Source organism: Canis lupus, chromosome 5 (assembly GCF_048164855.1).
Source record: "Canis lupus baileyi chromosome 5, mCanLup2.hap1, whole genome shotgun sequence".
Lineage (NCBI taxonomy): Eukaryota > Metazoa > Chordata > Mammalia > Carnivora > Canidae > Canis > Canis lupus.
The window spans coordinates 78,145,181-78,166,480 of NC_132842.1; the positions used below are offsets into that span (position 1 = coordinate 78,145,181).

General features: G+C 38.0%; 1 protein-coding gene across 5 annotated transcripts in view; it reads left to right on the plus strand.

Moving 5' to 3' along the window:
* USP48 (ubiquitin specific peptidase 48) overlaps positions 1–21,300 on the plus strand; it is an 84,046-nt gene that overhangs the window by 44,225 nt on the left and 18,521 nt on the right. For 3 of the 5 annotated variants that reach the window (XM_072827941.1, XM_072827938.1, XM_072827943.1), the window contains 12 exons: positions 274–402; positions 1,061–1,210; positions 5,284–5,481; positions 6,609–6,723; positions 7,689–7,819; positions 11,120–11,191; positions 16,913–17,037; positions 17,203–17,325; positions 17,624–17,685; positions 17,948–18,058; positions 19,254–19,384; positions 19,688–19,794. In XM_072827941.1, coding sequence (XP_072684042.1) covers positions 274–402; positions 1,061–1,210; positions 5,284–5,481; positions 6,609–6,723; positions 7,689–7,819; positions 11,120–11,191; positions 16,913–17,037; positions 17,203–17,325; positions 17,624–17,685; positions 17,948–18,058; positions 19,254–19,384; positions 19,688–19,794 — 1,454 coding nt within the window. The remainder of the gene's footprint in view (positions 1–273; positions 403–1,060; positions 1,211–5,283; positions 5,482–6,608; positions 6,724–7,688; positions 7,820–11,119; positions 11,192–16,912; positions 17,038–17,202; positions 17,326–17,623; positions 17,686–17,947; positions 18,059–19,253; positions 19,385–19,687; positions 19,795–21,300) is intronic. The other 2 variants (XM_072827942.1, XM_072827940.1) reach the window with 1 other exon arrangement.

Consider the following 21,300-nt stretch of genomic DNA (forward strand, 5'->3'; position numbering starts at 1 on the left):
CATAACATAACTTGAATGTGGGGTGCTTGGGTTGATCCGTTGGTTGGGCGTCTGACTTGATCTAGGCTCAGGTCTTGATCTCAGGGTCATGAGTGGAAGCTCCGAGCTGGGCTTCACACTGGGTGTGGGTCCCTACTTAAAAAATAGTTAAGTGAATTAGTATCTTAAATGTGTATTGTAGGAATTATGTTCTCTGGCCTTCCTCTTGTCCCTCCCCAACAAAAGCATGAGTGGACTATAGGCATTCTAATTTATTTTATTTCTCGACCTCAGCAGAGCCTTCTAAGTCCCAGACACGTAAACCCAAGTGTGGCAAAGGAACTCATTGCTCTCGAAATGCGTACATGTTGGTGTATAGATTACAAACTCAAGAAAAACCTAACACAACTGTTCAGGTACCAGGTAAGCAATTTTCCAAGATTACATAAGGCAAATACAGTAGAATTAAAATAATGGAGGCTTAACAGAACTGTTCCACTGTCCCCTCCTAAAGAAAAGCAAAAATATTTTTAAAATTCTGTAGGTAATCAAAACATGTATTTTAAAGAGCCATTTGGTTTTATTTATAAAGCATACAAATGTATTTTAGCCACTTTTAATTTTATAGATATTTTTTTCAAGGAATAGTTGCAGGGTACCTTGCTGGCTCAGGTGGTAGGGCATGTGACTCTTGATCTCATGGTCGTGAGTTTGAGCCCCACCATGGGTGTGGAGCCTAATAGAGTTACTACTGGCCTAAAGGCGATCTTCGTTGGTATTTTACCTAATACTGCTCTTTGCTCTGTGGCTTCCTCTTTTGAGTGGTATTCCTAAGCCATTTGATGGCTCCAGTTGGCTGGTGACATCATGGAGAACCAGGTCGGACATCACCCGGTATTGTTCTAGTGGCTGTTTTTTCAGTTTTATTTTTGCCTTCAGGGTGGAGGTCTGTCCCTGAAAGGGAGTCTTCAGGAGAAAGTTGCCACCACAATCCTAGCCAGTCTTTGGTATAACTCAGAGATTGGCATGGTTGTGTTTTTGAAAACAGGAAGACGTTATTTTCTTTCTTTGTGTTGAATAGCCTTTCTTCAAGAGCTGGTAGATCGGGATAATTCCAAGTTTGAAGAGTGGTGTATTGAAATGGCCGAGATGCGCAAGCAAAGTGTGGACAAAGGAAAAGCAAAACATGAAGAGGTTAAGGAGCTGTACCAAAGGTTACCTGCTGGAGCTGGTCTGTAAGATATTCTGGGACAGCACTGTTGCCATGATGTGCCTTTTTTCTTTCATGTTCACAGATGTATATGAACAAACTTTCTCCCACCCTTTCTTATAATCCACTTAATGCCAGCTCAAGCACTACAAAAGTATTGTGTAAACCAGCAATAATTTGATGTGTAGCATTCCATATAATTTTCATTTTCATGTACTTTTAAAAACGGGAAGCTCTTAATAAATTACAAGGTTTAGGTCAGCACTCTATGTATATGTGAGTCCGATAGATGTTTTTATTTTGTGAGATATTTGTTCTTAAGGAAAAATCTGATGGATTATGGAAGCAGCTCACTATGTTGTTTCCTTCTGCACTTTGTGCCCTAACAGTATTAACAGGCATTGTTTTCTATGAATTCTATTTTTATGATACTATTACCCTAATTTGAAATTTAACATCAAATATTATGCTAAGAATAGGAGAGTTTACTGCTGACACCTAATTTCTTAAGAATTATCCCACATGAGCCAGCTCATCCCGTTACCGTGTGTTTATTCAAGTTTACCTAGGGCCTTAGAGAAAACCCCACCATTTCAAGGTTGCTAGGCCATTAGTAATGATACACTGCTGTCTTTTTCGTTTCAAAGACAGAAATCCCCATGCCCAATTCCTGCCTAAAGAGGCAATTTAATCCTAATTTTAGAAAATAAATACTCAAGCATAACTGTACTTGTTTTGTCTATTTCATATTATCAATTACTGATACGAGTATAAATTGCTAAATATGTAAGAATAGGTCTTAACAGTTCTTTCTGAACGATATCTTACTTCATTTTGATCTTTTTTATAACCTGTTAGTGTCACTCTGTCCTAAGGTGTGGGGTTATTCTAAAAAATTAGACTGACCTTACCGGAAATGATTTGGAAATGAGTATGATTCAAATCTCCAAATTTATTAAAAGGAGTTGAGACCCAGAAATCTATTTTTTGAACTGTATTCCCAGTTTTCCTGCATTCACTGAACTAGAGGAAGGGACTTACTGAATCTAACATTAAAATGCTGTTTTTGAACCACTCTTTAAGACTAGGGCATGGCCCAAATATGTAATGTTTCAGATTAACACATACTTGGGCCACCTTAGCTTTTTTACTCAGTCTATAAGAACCTGTGCTTATGTCTCTTTGTTAGCAATACTTTTACCAACTATGAACTTACAATTTTTTTCCCATTTGAAGTAAACTTAAATAGAAAATCTGTTATGCCAAGATGTTGAAAAATCCCAAAGTAGATAAAGAAGGTTTTGTGCTGCCAATCCAAGTCTTTGTGATGCGTTTTCTAAACCTTACCTGTGTTTGTGAACATATTTAAAGCAGACTCACTTACCCTAAAATATAGGCCTCATAGGGAACACAAACACTTTTAGCCTTTTTTATTGAAATGAATTTTCTCTAAATCTTAAATTATCTATAGGTGGAGTGTTGAAAGTATTTTTGATGCCACAGTCTTTCTACGTTTTCAAAACTTCACCAAAGTAAATTCCTTATGTTCAATCCAGGCATTTAAAAAGTTACAAGTAACTTTTAATCAAAATGTACATTTTCCTTAATAAATATTTTAACATGCTTTCCTGTTTTACCAAATGCTGGGATATTTTACCCTTTGATATCTCCAAATTTGTGAATAGAGTTCTCATTCCTTTGCGGTGTTCATTACTCATGCCTTCAGAAGGCAGTGCTCAGGTGATTTACAGGATCACATGTCTTAGAGAACCTGCCATGAGTCTATCTCTAGACCAGTAACATCTGTAGTGTAAAAACTATTCAGCAGATCTGCCTTAACTGTTGAGCCTTGAGCTCAATCCTGATACTCGGGGAAACTCTTGTCAGAGATTGACATAACTCTTTACAGTAATGGAGATTGAAAAATGGAGACAGACCTGTGTGATCACAGTAACTCGTCCTCCAGCACACTAAAACTGGCACCCTGAATTTAGAAATATGGCAAAATAAGTAATATGTATGGTATTACATCAGAATCCCAGGCCTGCTCTCTGCTGTCTTTCTCCTCTTACTATAAAATCAAACATGATTTTTCCTATCTTGTATCTTAACATTTAATTCCTATGAAATTGCTCAAAGCCCAAATAAGCTTAACTTGGAAGTTTTCTGTGGCACACTAGTAGGGGATTGGAAAATGTTGCGTGGAACAGACTGCCTTAAGCTTCATTGTTGTCAGGCATAGCCACCCGAGGATTTGAATTCCAGCAGACAGCCCAGCCCTTGCTTTTGTGCATTTGCAGTTTTCTTAGGTTCCTTTTCTTGTAAGAGTCAGGGTCCTTACTGCTTTTTCTTTCAGTTAGCAATGGCAGGTGTTGTCGGTTCTGCTCCCATTCCCAGGTTCTTGGGGAAATGAGAACACCTGCTGAATCATTCTTGAATGTTGCTCCTTGTCGCAGTTCTGTTTTGCCTCTTTTGATGGCCTTTAGGTTAATAACAATTTTAATCTATGTGACTGTATTTGGGAAGATATTAGGTAATGCTAAAACTCTGATTTTCCTTTCTTGGATAGAGATCGTTTATCTTTTCATAAGATACACAGTGTACTCTATCCCTGGCAGATTAAACTTGATGAATGGCAAATAAAATTGGGAGGTATTTTGAATTTAACCCCACACCATTATATATTGTAAAGTGCCATTACCATGTTACCTATACTGAATCTTAAGGTCTCCTCTTTATATATTATGTGAATGTATGATTAACTTTTCTATATCTCTTTTCTTCCAAAAAGCTCAAAATGCTTCACATATCTTATCTTTTACATTCAACAACATCCCTGTGAGGTAGGTAGAAGGCAGGTATTATTACCTTCATTTTACAAATTAAAGACCTGAAGCATAGAGAGTTTAAGTGACTTGCTCAAGTTCAGTTTCTTGGTGGCAGAACTTGGATTAGACCTTGGTCTCAACTTGCAGTCATGAGCTCTTCCTCTGCAGCTTTATTAGGGCTGACCACTCTGAAGGCTTTCAATTGACAATGTACAGTCTTAGCACAAATAAGGGATGTGACTATGCTGAATTTTGTTATTGTAAAAATTGAAATGTTTCAAACTAAAAATGGAAATTAGCTTTTTGGACGTGTAGTATAAAAGTGATCAAAATGGGCTTTGATTTGAATTGTCTATCCCTCAGATCTCATCAGAAGTAGTACATAATACAAATACGTAAATTCAATCTCTGTATGTTTTCTTCTATGTTTTATGCTGGGACTCACTGGAGATCTTTGTAAGTAATCAAAGCTGGCCCTTTGTCTTTAATTTTGACTTTTAGGGAACTCTGGGACTGTTTTCCCAAATGAAAACTCAATTTGAGGTGGCTTGGTTTTGTCTTAATTTTTGCAACTTCAAAATCAATAACAATTATACTGTACTTCTTCCTGAAATTTGTTTTAAATACCTTACTTTCTTGAAATAACAATGTAATGAATAGCTCATGATACAGATTGGGGTGGGGAAATCAAATACGTTTTAATTGACATGATTATTAACTTGGATGAAAAAACGTTCAGCGGTTGATACTGGCTTATAAAAATATGATTTCACCGATGAGGTTAAATTCTAACTTGGAACTCAAGAATTTTCATTTTCATTTCCAGATGTGTATCACATAATCCGTGAAAAGTGTTTATGAAAATCATTTATGAAAAAGCATAATAGGGAAAGAGGTTATGTGATTTGCAAGCCATTGTGGAGCATGGCTCGGAGTTAACGGTCGTGGGTGTCCTGATCAGAGCTCTGCTGTGCTGTCAAGCAAGACACTTCTCTCTGTGGATGCCTCTTTTGTAGAATGTGGTTAATAATACCAGCCGATCTCATAGGGCACTGTACAGTCTCGTCCCTATCGTGCACTGCTCCTTAAACCAGAAAAGGGGTAGTTACATGGAGCTTTGTTGTACTCCTGAAACATTTTCCCCGAACAGCGATTCGTCTGATTGTGCTAACTTTGGACATTTTGCATTGTTTAGGAAACTGAATGTATCGCTGAGTCATAAATCTGTAAAAATACATAGACTCTTTAATTTGCTTTCTTGCTCAGAGCCCTATGAGTTTGTGTCTCTGGAGTGGCTACAAAAGTGGTTGGATGAATCGACACCCACCAAGCCTATCGATAATCATGCCTGCCTGTGTTCCCATGACAAGCTTCATCCTGACAAGATCTCAATTATGAAGAGAATATCTGAATATGCAGCAGACATTTTCTACAGTCGTTATGGGGGAGGACCAAGACTTACTGGTAATTCTGGGTGTCTTCTCTGCTTACTAAGTAACATGTCAAGTCCTCACCCTGAAGTCTCTAATTGACTGAACCAAACTGCCAGCCAGACCAAATGTTCTGCATACTTTGCAGAGAGGATTTGCTAAGGAAAGAAGTTATGTAGCATTATACACCAATTTTTGTTCCATTTTGGTGTTTTTTTATTTTCCCCTCTCCAAGTAGACAATTTTCTTCTTTTGAGAAAACCATATGGTAGTATTTTGTTACTTTGTGCAGTAAACTTCAAAGTACATGAGCAACAACAAAAAATACTTGAACCTTGGTCTGGTCAATTGCACATGTATTGTAGATTGTTACCTAGCTTATAAAAGGAAGCTACTTGATTCTACTTTGAATATAGAGCTATATAATACCACCCAGTATCCATAGTCTCTTTGGTTCTGGTTTTCTTTCCTCAAAACCTTTTTCTTTTTAATGAGCAACTGATAGCACAAGCCCCACCTCCAATCTATAGGTGAGTCTATAGGTGCTGTCACCCTCCTATCTTTTCCTAAATTAAATCTTGTTTTCTGAAAGTACATTGTACTGCATAAATACTGGCGTTTAACTGTATGATCCAGGCCTTCTCTTAAACACATTTGGAACTTTGCTTTCTAAATTTGTTTTTGATTCTTGATCAATTAAGTAGAGATAAAAATCTTTCAAAGAATCACATTGCATATGATTCCTACAACTGAGTTTTAAATTGGCCCACAGTGGATAGTACTGTGCTTTGAACTGTTCCAATATGTGATACTCTTAAGAAGATTTCAATTAACATTATTTTTAGACTCCCCCACCTTAGAGCCTTAATTATTGAACTCTAATCTTGCACAATATGCATCTAAACCCTGTAAAACACTATACCTGAGGCATAAGCAATTTTAGCATATTATGACATTTCACCTCTCATTGTTCTTTATGCAGATAGCAGTATTGATGTCTTGCAATTGGTATCATTAAATAAATTAGGATGTATACCAGTTTTCTGTTTTGTTAAAACTTGTGACTTTGGTTTAGAAATCTGTGTTCTGTGAACTTCTAACAGTTTTGTCACAGGTAATCTGTGTGCAGGAACTTCATTTGCTCTCCTCTCTCCCCTCTAGTGAAAGCCCTGTGTAAGGAGTGTGTGGTAGAGCGCTGTCGTGTGTTGCGTCTCAAGAGCCAACTAAATGAAGATTATAAAACTGTTAATAATCTACTAAAAGCAACAGTAAAGGGGTATGTTACACAGTGTATACTGTTGATGATAAACTGAAATGGTTGCAAGAGCTAGTAACCAAATGACAAAGGAGTTAGCGTTTTTCAAAGAAAGATTAATGACACGCACTACAGGAAGGTTAGATTTTTGCAGTGATTGCCACTGTGGCAAAGATGAAGAAAGCCGAGTCACCCAGCCTTTGTGACTGTATTCCTTCCATAATTAGAAGCAGAGGTATGCTTCCGACCAGGGCTGCACGTTAGTTTGTGTTCTGGCATAGGGGTGTCCCCTTTAGAAAGGCTGAAGTATGTTAACAAATGGTATCCAGGGGAGCATCCTTGGCATAAATACCCAGCATACTTGAGGTATGTCAAGCACCACTGTATATGAATATAATTTTAAGATTTTATTTATTTATTTGTGAGAAACACACAGAGGCAGAGGGAGAAGCAGGCTCCCTCCAAGGGACTTGATGTGGGACTCGATCCTGGACCTCAGGATCATGCCCTGAGCCAATGGCAGACGCTCAACCACTGAGCCACTCAGGCGTCCCACATTTTATATTTTCCAAATAAAGATCAATTAAGTTCACTGCTTTTTGATCATTCTGCAAACAGCCTCATGACTCCTTAAATGTATGTTTGTATATAGGCATGGATCTATGTATGTGAGGACCTGTCTGCATGAAGGCACAGCTGTATGTCATTAGGAACAGCAGTCAGCTGAAAGAAAGTAGCCCATTGAGTTGTGTTTGGCATGAATGTAATTTAGGAAATAGGATAAGATTTGGGATGGGAAAAGAATCTGAGATACCCACATTTCAGTAGTGAAGAGTAAAAATGGCCCCAAAGAGGGAGTGGGTTAAAAATTGTGTGCACAGTAGCAGTTATTGAATGTTTCTATTTCATTGTAGTTGTGGGCTTTACAAGTTAAGAAGGGTAGAGTAGGTATTAGGAAATGATTTCACACGGTCTCTATTCCACAGCAATGATGGATTTTGGGTGGGGAAATCCTCCCTGCGCAGTTGGCGCCAGCTCGCTCTTGAACAGTTAGATGAACAAGATGGTGATGTAGACCAAAGCAACGGGAAAATGAACGGCAACACATTGAGTAAAGGTAACATGTAATGCCTGTGTGTTTGGTCATGTCTGGTCAATTCTGTGCCGCAGAATTCCCATCTGTGCAATTTCAAAGGCCATTTTTATTAAAGCTCCCACATATGTCTGAACAAATAAGATTTTTAAGTTCTTGAAATTGAGCAAGGGGTCCGCAGGCACACAAATGAATTCCTTTGACCCTGGCATCCGTTTTGCTCAGTCTCTAGTTCATCACGTCCAAAATTCTGTTTAATTCTGCTCTAGGCTAAAAATTTTTAAGGTGAGTCTGCTGCCAGTTACACGGTATATTGTCAGCTTAGTGTGTTTGGTTAAAGATTATCCGCAACACTGAAAAGCCGCCTTTGTCAGAAAAAATGGAGCCTGTCCTGCATTGTTCATCTAGGAGAGAAGGCAGCTTATGAATAACATTTAGATTATAAATTCTTTGGAATTTTCTGAAGCTAGGAAATTATGTGCATATAGGTCAACTACTAAATTGAATATTATAATCATTGTTTTAAAGATACAGTGAAAATTAGGGCTCTAAAATTATTTGTAGGTTTAAAATGGAAGCTAGTGGTTTGATCAGTCTATTTAGCTGCTGTTTTCACCTAATTTTCTTATTCAAAAATCTACACACACACATATTACTTACTGAAATATTCTGAATGTTCATGGTTTGGCTCTCCCCAGATTACTACCTTTTAATATTGTGTGTCTGTGTGTGTATATATTTTAAGATTTTATTTATTCAGGAGAGACACAGAGGCAGAGGAAAAAGCAGGCTCTCTATGGGGAGCCCTATGTGGGACTCAATCCCAGGACCTTGGGATCATGCCCTGAGCCAAAGCAGACATTCAACCACTGAACCACCCAGGCGTCCCTATTAATTTTTCTAATTTTATTTATTCGTGAGAGACATAAAAGACAGAGAGGCAGAGACAAAGACAGAGGGAGAAGCAGGCTCCACGCAGGGAGCCTGATGTGAGACTTGATCCCAGCACTTCAGGATCACACCCTGGGCCGAAGGCAGGCTCTAAACTGCTGAGCCACCCAGGGATCCCCGGTATTTTATTTTAATAAATGTACTATAGTTATTTTCTGAAGAATAATTAACATACAATATCAAGTTAGTATCAGTTGTACAACACAGTAATTTGACAATTGTTAAGAAAATATAAAGTCTGAATCCACTATTTGTTTTATGCTGTGATTTTCAACGTTTTTAAATTTGAAGAGCGCTGTGGGCAGCCCAGGTGGCTCAGCGATTTAGCACCACCTTCAGCCCAGGGTGTGATCTTGGAGACCCGGGATCGAGTCCCATGTCGGGCTCCCTGCATGGAGCCTGCTTCTCCCTCTGCCTGTGTCTGTTTCTCTCTGTCTCTCATGAATAAATAAAATCTTTAAAAAAAAAAAAAAAAAAACTTGCTGTGCTGCTCAATTCACAGACATCATGTTAGTTGCAGTGTTACTGACCAATCATTTAAAAAATAAATGTTTAACACATTGCGTCATATGACCCTTCTAAATGCTTACTTGGTGCTGTTTTAAGCTGCTTTATGTATTAGTGCCCCCCCCCCCACCTTTTAAATAAAAGCCCAAGTAATCTCTATACCCAACACATGGGGCTCAAAATGACAACCCTGAGACTGAGTTGCATGCTCCGTCAGATGAGCGGGGCAGGCACCCCAATGATCCTCCACCTCACTTTTAAAGATTGTGTTTACTTATGAGAGACACACAGAGGCAGATTCATAGGAAGAGGGAGAAGCAGGCTCCCTAAGTTAACCTGGACCCTGAGCCCGAGGGAGATGATCAACCACTAAGCCATCCAGGCGCCGCAACCCTTCCTTTTCAATAAAGTCAGCTCCGTAGTAGAAAGTATTTTGATGTTGGCGTAGCTTGAAAGTAGTTTGAAAGTAGTTTTCATGTTGCTTTGAGAGGTATATGGTTCTCTTCTCTCCCTTCCACCATTCAGAGATTGTAAGAGCCTAAATCAGTATAGAGGTAACAACAAAGTAAAATCTTCAGGCTTTCCACCAGATTTAATCACTATAAATAGGGTTGTTTTTTTGAAATAACGGTACTCCTATAGATGCAGTTGTACATTTTTCTGTTAGAATAAATAGTTCTTTTTATTTAGTGGCTATATTTCAGCATATGGAGGTATTATATTTAACTGATTCTTTTCAGTTTTGTTCAGTTATTAGATAAGAAAAGATAAAGTGAGCATATTCTTAAGCTTGTATCAGCTCTTTGCGTAAAATTCCAAGAATTTTTGGATCACACAATTCAACCTATTTATGTCCTGACACGTATTGGTTTTTTCCAGAAGGCATATTGGGGTTTTCTTATTGTATGCTTTTGCCAACATAAAGAGTATCCTTTTCACATCAGTTTTAACTATTCTGACGTGAAAAATGACTTACTGGCAAGGCTTTGCCTTTCAAAATCATCGATCAACCATGGTTGTTTATTTGAGAAGTTGTATTTATGAAAAAAACTTTTTTTAAACTTTTTTTTAAAAAACTTTTTTTAAAGTTTTAAAGTTAAACTTTTTTAAAAGTTGTATTTATGTATATGAGCATATCCATTCTTTGCTTGGTTTTCTACTTTAGCTTTGTAATGATTAGTAGTATTCTTTAAATGTTCTATTAAGTGTATTCAAAATATCTTATGTGAAAAAAAAAACAAAACAAAATATCTTATGTGCTTAAACTGAAACCATGATAACTATTCTACTCTCCTTAGACTTAAGGCTTTCATTTGATTGTTTTCCTGGCATATACAACTACAAATTCATGGTGACACAGTGTAGACAAATAGGAAAAGTGGATATTGGAAAAGAAATTTTAACGGGAAGTTTTAAGAATTCTTAATATACATGTTCCATGTTAAAGGTTAAGTCCTTATTTCTCAATAGTTTTTTTCTGAAGCTTTCTGTTCAACCCTTAAAAGAATCAGTGGGTGAAAATGACATGACATGTAGATGATTAACTTGGTTTATGATCCTGTATTCTGAATAGCTTGACTAGAATTAATGGAAGGAGATGTATTTTTCAATTAGACGAAAGGAACATTTTCTTGCATAATCTACATCTTGAAAAAGTAAAGCTTGCCATTCGAGTATTTTTCTTTCCTTTTAAGGGAAAGAAATATAACACTTCCTAGCAGGAGAATAGGAATCACGTGGGTCTAATTTTTAGAATGTTTTTAAGTTTTCTTTGGTCAAAATTATGCACTGTAGTGTCTCTGCTACTTTGAACTTCAAATACAACAGCTAGAGTGGCTATTATTCATCTGTATTTCTTTTGATTAGATGAATCAAAAGAAGAAAGGAAAGAAGAGGAGGAGGAATTAAATTTTAATGAAGACATTCTTTGTCCACATGGTAAGCTAGAAGCATTTTTTTTTTTCAAAGTTTGCCAGTCTGACTTTGGCATATCATAAATGTTTTGTTCATTGTTTAATGTGTTTCTTAGGGATTGGGCCCTGATATGGTCGCCATGTGGAGTATCCACTTTTCTTAACTGTGCTTGAATTTTAAAGTTTGTTCTCTTATCCTTTTTAACAGTTAGCTGCTTAATGCCGGTTTTCATTCCAGTGTCTCACATATCTTTTTGTCTTTCCTTGCAAAAAAAGTTTAAATAGGATATTTTGATATTTAGAGAAGAAACTTTTTGTCACTTGCCATATTGAAGGACTGTGTTTAAAAGCAAGAATTTCAATTATGTCTCATGACTGAGTCTTTATTTGACTTATTTCAGTTTTTTTCAGTTAATATATTAGAAAGATATATACAATGTATTTTAATATAATGTATAATATATATGACTTATGTCAGTTTTGTTCAGTTAATATAAGAAAAGCATTTTCAGAATATTGTTTACATATTTCTTAATATTATCAGGGTTATTTCTTGTTTCACTTCTTAGGCATTTATTGACCAGCTACTTTGTGCTGCGTACTCTTAATAAAGTCTGGTTGTTTATTAATCCTATATATTGTTTATGTATTTCTTATTTGTGTTGGAGTGCTGACTTCTAATAAGTAACTTTGCAGGGGAATCATCGTATATGTGACATGTTTTTCCATTCTGTTTGTGCTCTGCAAGTCAAACAGGCATCTACATCTCAAAGCCATGTAACTGTTTAAATCCCCATCTCCCCTACTGTATCCAATTCTTATTTCACTAGTTAATTACTAACTGTGCATCGTATCTCACACCTACCCTCATGCACACTAGTCCTTTTAGATCATTAGTCCTTGAGGTCAGTAGTGATAATAGCTCTCACTGGAGTGGTACTTGTATACTGATCTTTGGGACATGACTCCACTGTCTTCAGCTTATTAGTTGAGTGACTGAGCTTGCTTGCCTACTGGCCATACAGTGGTAGGAGGGATCATGGTGGGATGTGGATTTGGGTCTCTGTTGGTCCCAACCTCATGTGTCCTTCCTGTCACTTCACTCCCCCCCCCCCCCCCAGTAGTAGCGCACAAGAGAAGTCCACACAGAATACATGAACTTGAGCGGTGGACAGATCGAGTAGGTACAAGAAGGTAAAGTGACTAGCCAAAAGTGGATCAGGTTTTCTCATGATGCTTTCATACCTTTTTTGTTTTGTTTTGTTTTTTGTTTTCCTTACCTGTCATAGCATGCTATAGACAGTGAGGTATATTCCTCCCTTTTGAGAGTTGAGGATTCTGTGGCACAATGTTGAGTTTCCTGGTGACTATTTAGAGGCTGCTTGAAATAGTGTTAGATTGTCATCTTACTCCTTACCTCACTGACTTATGCTGTCTTCCCACCTCTTGTATCATCTTGTCATTTCAGTATTACAATTGGGACAAAAAGCATGGCAGAGCTGAATGTGGTTTCAGAATTTGAGCTGCGCTCCTCAGCAGAAAACTTGAGCATGAGCTGTTTTTTAGTGCTTTAGCTTGATCTTAACTTAGTGGCTGTACTTTATCTTGTATTTTATTATCATTTTTCCCTGTATTTTGTACAGTCACATGGAGCTTGAACCCAAGACCTTGAGATCAAGAGTCTCGTGTTCCATTAACTGAGCCAGCCAGGCACCTCCACTTTAGTATTTTTAAAGAGTTTCTCAAAGCCTCGGTATATAATTGTTTGAAACCATTTTTTTTTTTCAAAAACCATAAGGAATGCTTTGTGTTTTAGTAGACCATTTCTCTAAAGCTATTCTTTTTAGAATACATTTTTTCTTCCATTTCTGACAACATGTAAGATTCTTGTCTCCTGCATTGTGACATCTCACCCCAGTCTGCCTTGGTGCAGACTCTACCTCATGCATTGTGTTGAATGCTCTTTGGCTGCCGTGTGTGTGGCAGAGGCTGTTGAGGCTGAGCTTTTTGCTGTTAGGGTGCCCTGGCGGGCCCGTTGCTCTGGGGTGTTCCTATTGTTACCTGCCCTTGGGCCACTCAGATTTCTCCATGAACATTTTCCATTTTCCTGCTTGGAAAGTGCAGACTGGGCTGTAAGTGCTCTGGGGTCATGAGAGACAGGGTGCCTGGGAGTCTCTCCCTTCTGTGTGGAAACATGTACTTGACTCAATCTCAGCTCCTGACCATATTCATCTATGCACCATATTCATCCCTGGCGCAGAGGCCTGAAGTGACCTGTCGGCAGCAAAAGCCTGTGGTATTCTGTGGTTAGAGAGGCCGTTATCTAGAGGGCCTAGAGAAAGGAAATGAGAATTTTAACAGCCTCCTAAATACAGACTTGGTCTATTCTCTTGTGATTTAATCCCTTCTGTACTTGTGTGCTCCCAATTCCTGGGCTAGTGGGGGCCGTTCTGCAATTTAGTAAATCTGGTTACTACCTGACTTTTGCTAATTTTAAATTCATTTTCTTCCGTCTCATCCATTTCTTCCTACGTTTGAAAAATTTTTGTTGGCATTGCTCCTTCTGTGTTGTCTTTTTCATCGTTATGATTTTAGAAATTTTTAAAAATCCCTTTCCTCGGGATCCCTGGGTGGCGCAGCGGTTTGGCGCCTGCCTTTGGCCCAGGGCGTGATCCTGGAGACCCGGGATCGAGTCCCACGTCGGGCTCCCGGTGCATGGAGCCTGCTTCTCCCTCTGCCTGTGTCTCTGCCTCTCTCTCTTTCTCTCTGTGTGACTATCATAAATAAATAAAAATTTAAAAAAAAAAAAATCCCTTTCCTCTGGGGGGCACCTGGGTTGCTCTGTCATGTAAGCAAGCACCCAACTCTTGATTTTGGTTCAGGTCATGATCTCAGGGTTGTGAGATAAGAGACACTGTTGGACTCTGCCCCTGGCAGGGAGTCTACTTGGGATTCTCTCCTTCTGTCCCTCCCCCTTCCACTGGCACAGTCTCTAAAATCTTTTTTAAAAATCCCTTTACTCAGGTTTAATGGTATTTGAGGAGGCACTGAAACTCCAGTTTGAAAGTGTCATTTTTATCTGGAAACCTTTATTTTCAATTTGGATGTTTTCATAGTAAATCCCAATGTATCTATAAAGCCCTATGTATATTTAATCAGAGATTTATGTGAAATAATCATCAGATTATACTGCATTGGGAGATTTACTACTGATACAGACTTTGGTATTGATTGCAGAGAGAGACAGAGACAGAGAGAGAATGTGCGCTAATGAGCCGGGGAGGGGCAGAGGGAGTGAAGCAGACTCCCTGCCGAGGACAGACTAATTCCCCACTATATGCCCCATGGGACTATAGATCCCAGGACCCAGAGATCATGACTGATCTGAAGTCAGGTATGAGACAGTTAACTGAGCCACCCAAGTGCACCTAAACCTTTCTAATTATACAGTTTGCTTAGCCGTTGGGCAGTTTTTGTGTTTTTATGTGTTCTTCAGAGGTTTTGTTCCCCACCTTATTATAGTTTGAACTAGTTTTTTTTTGGATGAGGGTATTTATACACATTTAACCTCCTTGTTTACAAGATTTCTGTGTTTAGCAGAAGAATAGCTGTGTTTAGGTTCTCCAGGACTGTTTGAATTTAATCTTTCATGACTGATTCAATCGAGTGTTGGGAGATGAATTTAGGTGATTGGCTTTTTTTCTTTTATAAGTTAGGAAAGTGATACTAATTACAGGATACACATCTAAAATATACAACAAGTGAAATTTAATGATCATGAGATCATATAAAGTTTCAGATATGTTCAATCATCGTGTTTTTTAAAATGTTATGCTAAATTTAGAAACATGATAAAAAGTACAATGGAAAGCCTTGTTTCTTACCAGTGAAAGTGCAATAAAATGATTCTGACTTCAGAAATATATTTTTCTTTTTATACATCCAGCATTAAGGCTAGTAAAAATACCCTCTCATCACAACAAGGGCAACACATCCCTAGTGACAGCAAATCCTATTAAAGTGTGTGTGTTTGTGTTACTGTTTCCTCTGTTCACATACCTTTTCTGTACCACGCACATACAGGGATAGCACATATATACTCTTCAGTCATTTTTAGGTAGGGTGAGGTGGGGGGAGAAAACCAGTTTAAAATTATAATTGCCTCGGAGTTCTTTCTAAATCAGATTGTGGAAATCCGCTGTCCTCTTTGTTTACGGCGGCATTGTATTTCACCATAAAGATGCAATAAATTAGAGTCTGGTAATCCAATAAACCTTAAAAAAGTTCCCTGCTTGTATCTGAGGATAGACGTATTGGAGTAGGTCTTCATGACCTCCTGAAATTGAAGTCAACAGCCTACTCAGAAAGAAATTTAATTTTTACCGTGTGATCTGTTTTTCTCTGATAATTTTTTCTAAAGCGAAGTAATCTTGTGATTATTCGAAGCTGAAAAAGAGAGGGTAAGCCAGTGCCTTTTGAGGGGTTAGAGGATTTGAACAAGACAGAACTGAGGTTGTATCCCAGCATCATCATAAACAAACTATAGTAGGGACTCATTATGTCAATTTTTTTTTTCACTCAGTTTGTTTATTACATAGAACCTATAAAGTAAAAAATGATATGGTATTTTGAAAAGTTACTGGCTTTATTTTTCTTAATTAAAGGGGTAGAAACAAATGTATGGCCTTGAAACCTTAGAGATGGTTTTTAAGGTAATAACTGCACATAAGTACAGTTCACTAATTTATCAACTGGGAGCAGCTGAAACAACAAGTAGAAGGATAAAGGGAGAGAAGGGTAGAGAAGGGAGATGGACCCCCGAAAGCTGGATGTGAGTATGAAACTATAAACTGGCGTTGGGCCCATGAGATGGTGGTCACCACTGCTTGGGCATTGCTGTGGTCTGAAAAGAGCAAGAGTGGTCCTGACTAATATTCTCTCCCTCTTGGATTTTTTTTATGATTTAAGTTATTTATTCATTTTTAAAGAATTACTTTAGGAAGAAAAAAAACGAGCATGGGGTGGTAGTTTCCCACAGACTCCCTGCTTGAGTGAATAGCCTGACTCGGGCTCAATCCAGTGACCCATGAGATCATGACCTGAGCCAAAACCAAAGGTTAGAGTCTTAACTGAGCCACCGGGGCATCCAGGCCTGGGAGTTTTAAAGATCCTTAGGGATTGGGGTGAGGGCTGTAGCAAGGAAACCATTTGGATTTTGACTCCGAGATGGTTTTCTGATTGAATGGAGCTTGCTTTATTAAACTTTGATAATGTACAACAATGATTCTGGTAAGATTGGACTCAAACTTGAAAATTATCTCTCAGGTGGGACAAAAGAAAACGTGTAGATAAGTGTGGCATTTTGAGTGTGACTCGAGGTACATTGCCCTTGAACAACAACCTCTGCCCTGGCAAAGGTTACTAGGATCCCCAGAAGCCCCTTTAATTGCTTCCTTCAGTGGCAGGAAGAAAGATGGGAAGTGCATGGCTCTAGTCCCCTGTATTTTTAATTGCTTGGTTTTCAATCACAGATGTAGATTAAGGACCTATGGCAATGGCTAGCTTCTTTAGAATTAAGAACCTTAAAGGTGAAGTTTTGACATTTTTGAAACTAAGGAAACAGATAATCATAGGAAAGAAGAATACATTTTTTCTTAGTTCAAAGGAACAGGAAATAAAATTTTAGAAGGGTCTATACTAACCTTGTTGAAGTTTTAATTTATTTAAAAATTTTTTTTTAACTCAGGGGAGTTATGCATATCTGAAAATGAAAGAAGACTTGTTTCTAAAGAGGCTTGGAGCAAACTGCAGCAGTATTTTCCAAAGGCTCCCGAGTTTCCAAGTTACAGAGAATGCTGTTCACAGTGCAAGGTACTGGATGTTGAGCTGCCCTGTGTAGGAATCACATGCCGCCCCCTGGATTGACTTTCCCCCAGAGAACTGACATTGTGCTTTTGTAGGGAGGAGTAGGGAGGGGGCAAGTCCTTTAATGTCGGTAGGGGGTGGCTGATTGCTTCTTGTTTCATTCTCTTGCAGATTTTAGAAAGAGAAGGGGAAGAAAATGAAGCCTTACATAAGATGATTGCAAATGAGCAAAAGACTTCTCTTCCAAATCTGTTTCAGGACAAGAACAGACCCTGTCTCAGTAACTGGCCAGAGGTATAGTGATCCTCACAAAGGAGGATGGAATGAATACATTTTACGTTTTGAAGGTTCTTGCCAAATTCCCAGTGAACTATTGCAGAACAACCAAGAGCATCTCTCTGATTCTCATGGTTTAGTTTTCTAATTGGGGGATTTATTCTAGACTTTGGCCTCTTGACAGAGGTCTATATTTGGGCTAAATTTATAAAACTTGAATAAAGGGAATCATAGTATATGAAAAAACATTTTGCCTAAAAGATTTATGCTAAGGGTACAGTGAGATAATGGGCATTTGTGTGTGGTTCTGTTCCAGGAAACGGATGTCCTCTACATTGTGTCACAATTCTTCGTAGAAGAATGGCGTAAATTTGTTAGGTAGAGCTCCAAATTTTCCATTTTTATTGTTGTTTATACTAGGATTTTTAAGAATTACAGATTCTGATCACAGTAACTTTGGTTACTTTTTAAGCATGTACTAAAAGCTTTCTTTTATTTACATTAAATGAATGTTCTTAAGAAAACACATTTAACTACTAGACTATCCTTTTAAATATATCTATTATTTAAAAATACCTTAAACATCTTGAGTGATTGCTGTAGTGAAGCAATATTGCTCCTCTTTGTCTCACTTGAGTAGAAAACCTACAAGATGTAGTCCAGTGTCATCGGTTGGAAACAGTGCTCTTCTGTGCCCCCATGGGGGACTCATGTTTACATTTGCTTCCATGACCAAAGAAGATTCTAAACTGTGAGTTTCTTCTCTTGTGATTTATCTAGTGAATTAGAATGGTAATTTTGCATCTGACACAGTGTATGTGCGGGATCTAAGCCTTTGCTGAATTGTGGGGTTTGTCCTTTGATAAGCTCTGCTAGAGTGAGCACTTCTCTAAAAAACAAAAACAAAAAAAACCAACTCCTCTTCCCTACAGAATGCTAGAAGCTGCCCAAGGCAGCTTTGCTCTTGGTCTCTACCTTCCCAGAGCCCTGGTTTTCTTCATCCAAGTTGTGGACCTTTTGCAGCATCCTGTAATCACCATGCTCTCTGTCGTACTTGCTTTTCCTGCAGCCGGCAGAGCAGAGCCAGTGAGATGGTCATCTGCAATTCTGGGGTCTTAAAGTTAAAATATTTGTGCCACCCACTGTTCAAGTGCTTCCAAAAGGGCTGACATCTGAAAGTCACCTGATGTTCCCATTTTACCTTTTCAAATAATTGAAAACTATGTAAGAGAATATATAAACTCTCTCTGACATTGCTTATAAACAGTGAATATTAAGAACACAAGTAACAGTTCCTTTGGGACTAAGCTCAGAGGTAGGGTGTTTACGATTTATGTTGATAACTGTCTCATAATTTAGGGAAGCTTACCATTAATTTTTCCTTGTAAGTTCTCCATTAGCTCTTTTTTATCCCTTCCTTCCTCTTTGCAAGGAGTGTTGTAAATGGTAGACACCAGGAAAATATCTATAATACTCAGAAAAATGTATGTGCCAGCTAATTTAAAAAGTTAAACAATTCAGATAAAACTGAAGGCCCCTCAGTCTTAATATATCTTCTCTTCCTCCTCTTCTCTATGTTCTCACAATAACTGAGTCTGAATTTGAGGGTTATCCTGCCCAGAAAGTACTACTTAAAAAGTAATATTTTGCATATTAAAAATGTTTGCTATAAATGGACATCGTACAGTATTTGTCATTCTGCAACTTAGTTTACTTTCATATTTGGGATTTAGCCATGTTGATTCCTATAACTTGAGTCTTGCATTTCACTGCTATAACACCCTCTTATATGAAGAAAACTGTTCGTTATTGAGGATGATGCATCTTTAACTTTCTGTATTAAATATTGGTCTTGGGAACTTGGGATTGCTCTCAAGAGACTAATGGATTATGTTAGTTGTCTTAGTTTCCATGTGTCTTAAGGCATGTTGTGTTTTTTTGCACAGTATAGCTCTCATATGGCCCAGTGAGTGGCAGATGATACAAAAGCTCTTTGTCGTGGATCATGTAATTAAAATCATAAGAACTGAAGTGGGAGATGTAAACCCTTCAGAAACACAGTATATTTCTGAACCAAGTAAGTTTTTTCATAAGGAGAGTATGTCACTGTTGTCTTCCCTACTTAAAATTAAAGATCATGTGTGAGTCCAAACTCATATACCCTGGTTGGAATTACGTATTAGACATCCTATTATTTGTATGTTCATTAGTTGATAATAAATGAATTTCTTTACTGGTATTCTTTATATACAAAGGAATAAAACAATAATAGAAAATAAGAGTAATAATTATTGAATACTCACTGGTAACTTTGCTGTGTGTTTATAGACTTTTGGTTTTGTGAAATTAATTCCTCAGCCACTTCTGTTTTGTTTTTTAGAACTCTGTCCAGAATGCAGAGAGGGCTTATTGTGTCAACAGCAGAGGGACCTACGTGAATATACTCAAGCCACCATCTATGTCCATAAAGTTGTGGATAACAAAAAGGTACCAGTCCCTTTCATGGCCATGACTAGTAATAATTGAGGCCTACCTGGGCTCACATTTTTATTTCCTTTGAGCTACTCGACTTAAGAATTCAAACTGAAGTTATATGATTTTATGTGGATTTGGTCAGTTATTAATTTGATACACATGACAAAGAATGTAAGCTGTGTGCCACGAACGGTCTTGATATTGAGGGACTATGGTGGTAAAGCAGAGACACCAGGTACCTGACCTCAAGAATGTATGTTTCTAATGAGTAAGATTAAGAACAAACCCAAAAAAGGGTGGTGGTTCAATATGGCAGGATAGGAGGATTCTGAACAGAACCTTTTCCCAGGATACAGCAAATCTACAGCTGTTTACTGAATAATTATCTCTGAAAAGAACTTGAACTGAATATACAGCTGTTCCACAAAGGATGAAGGAGTCACATCAAGATAGATAGGAGAAGCAGAGATCTCAACAAAAACACCACCCCCTATTACTAGCACAGCAACCTGCCATGGGTAGGGGTCTCAGAAATATGGAACTCCTTCTTGAGGAGAAAAGGCATTGTGAGAACTATACCAGAGAGAATTCATTTTCTAAAAATTATTATTTTTAAAAGTTTTTATTTATTCATGAGAGACGCAGAGAGAGGCCAAGACCCAGGCAGAGGGGCAAACAGGCTCCCTGCAGGGAGCCTGGTGTAGGACTCAATGCTGGAAGCCCAGGATCACAACTGAGCCAAAGGCAGATAGATGTTCAATCACTGAGCCACCCAGGTGCCCCTCATTTGTTAATCTTAAAGTATCTGTCAAACACAAATGCTCATTGGGACTCTTCAGGAACTGGGGCCCCATGTCAGGACTAGTTTTTACTTTCTCCACCTTGCTATTGCCCACAAGAATTCTTTTTTTTTTTAAGATTTATTTAGTAATTTCAGAGAGAGACACAATTCATGTTCAGAAGCAGGGAGCAGAGGGAGAAGCAGACCCTTCCTGAGTAAGGAGCCCAATGCATGGCTTAGTCCCAGGACCCTGATAGTATAGCTTGAGCTAGAAGCAAATGCTTAACTGACTGAGCCACCCAGGCACACCCCCCCCCCCAAAAAAAATTTTTTTTTAATTATACCAGACATTCAGGAAGATTTAATACTAATCCTTCTCACATTCTTCCAAAAAATTGAAGATGAGGGAGTGTTCCCAAACTTACTTTTCAGCCATCATGGGTACCTCCTTAAAAAAGTTTCAGGCCAATATCCCTTGTGGACGTCAATATAGAAATCACCAACAAAAGATCTGCAAACCAAATTTAACAGTATATTAAAATGAACTTCCGCTGTGATTAGATGGGAATTATTCCAAGGATGATTCATCTGCAAATCTCTCAACATGAAGCACCAATAAATAAAATGGATAAAATCATGATCATCTCCATATATGCAGAAAAGGAGTTGACAAAATTCAATTTCGCTTTATATTAAAAGCTCTCAACAAATTCCTTAGAGATGGAACGTAATCCTAT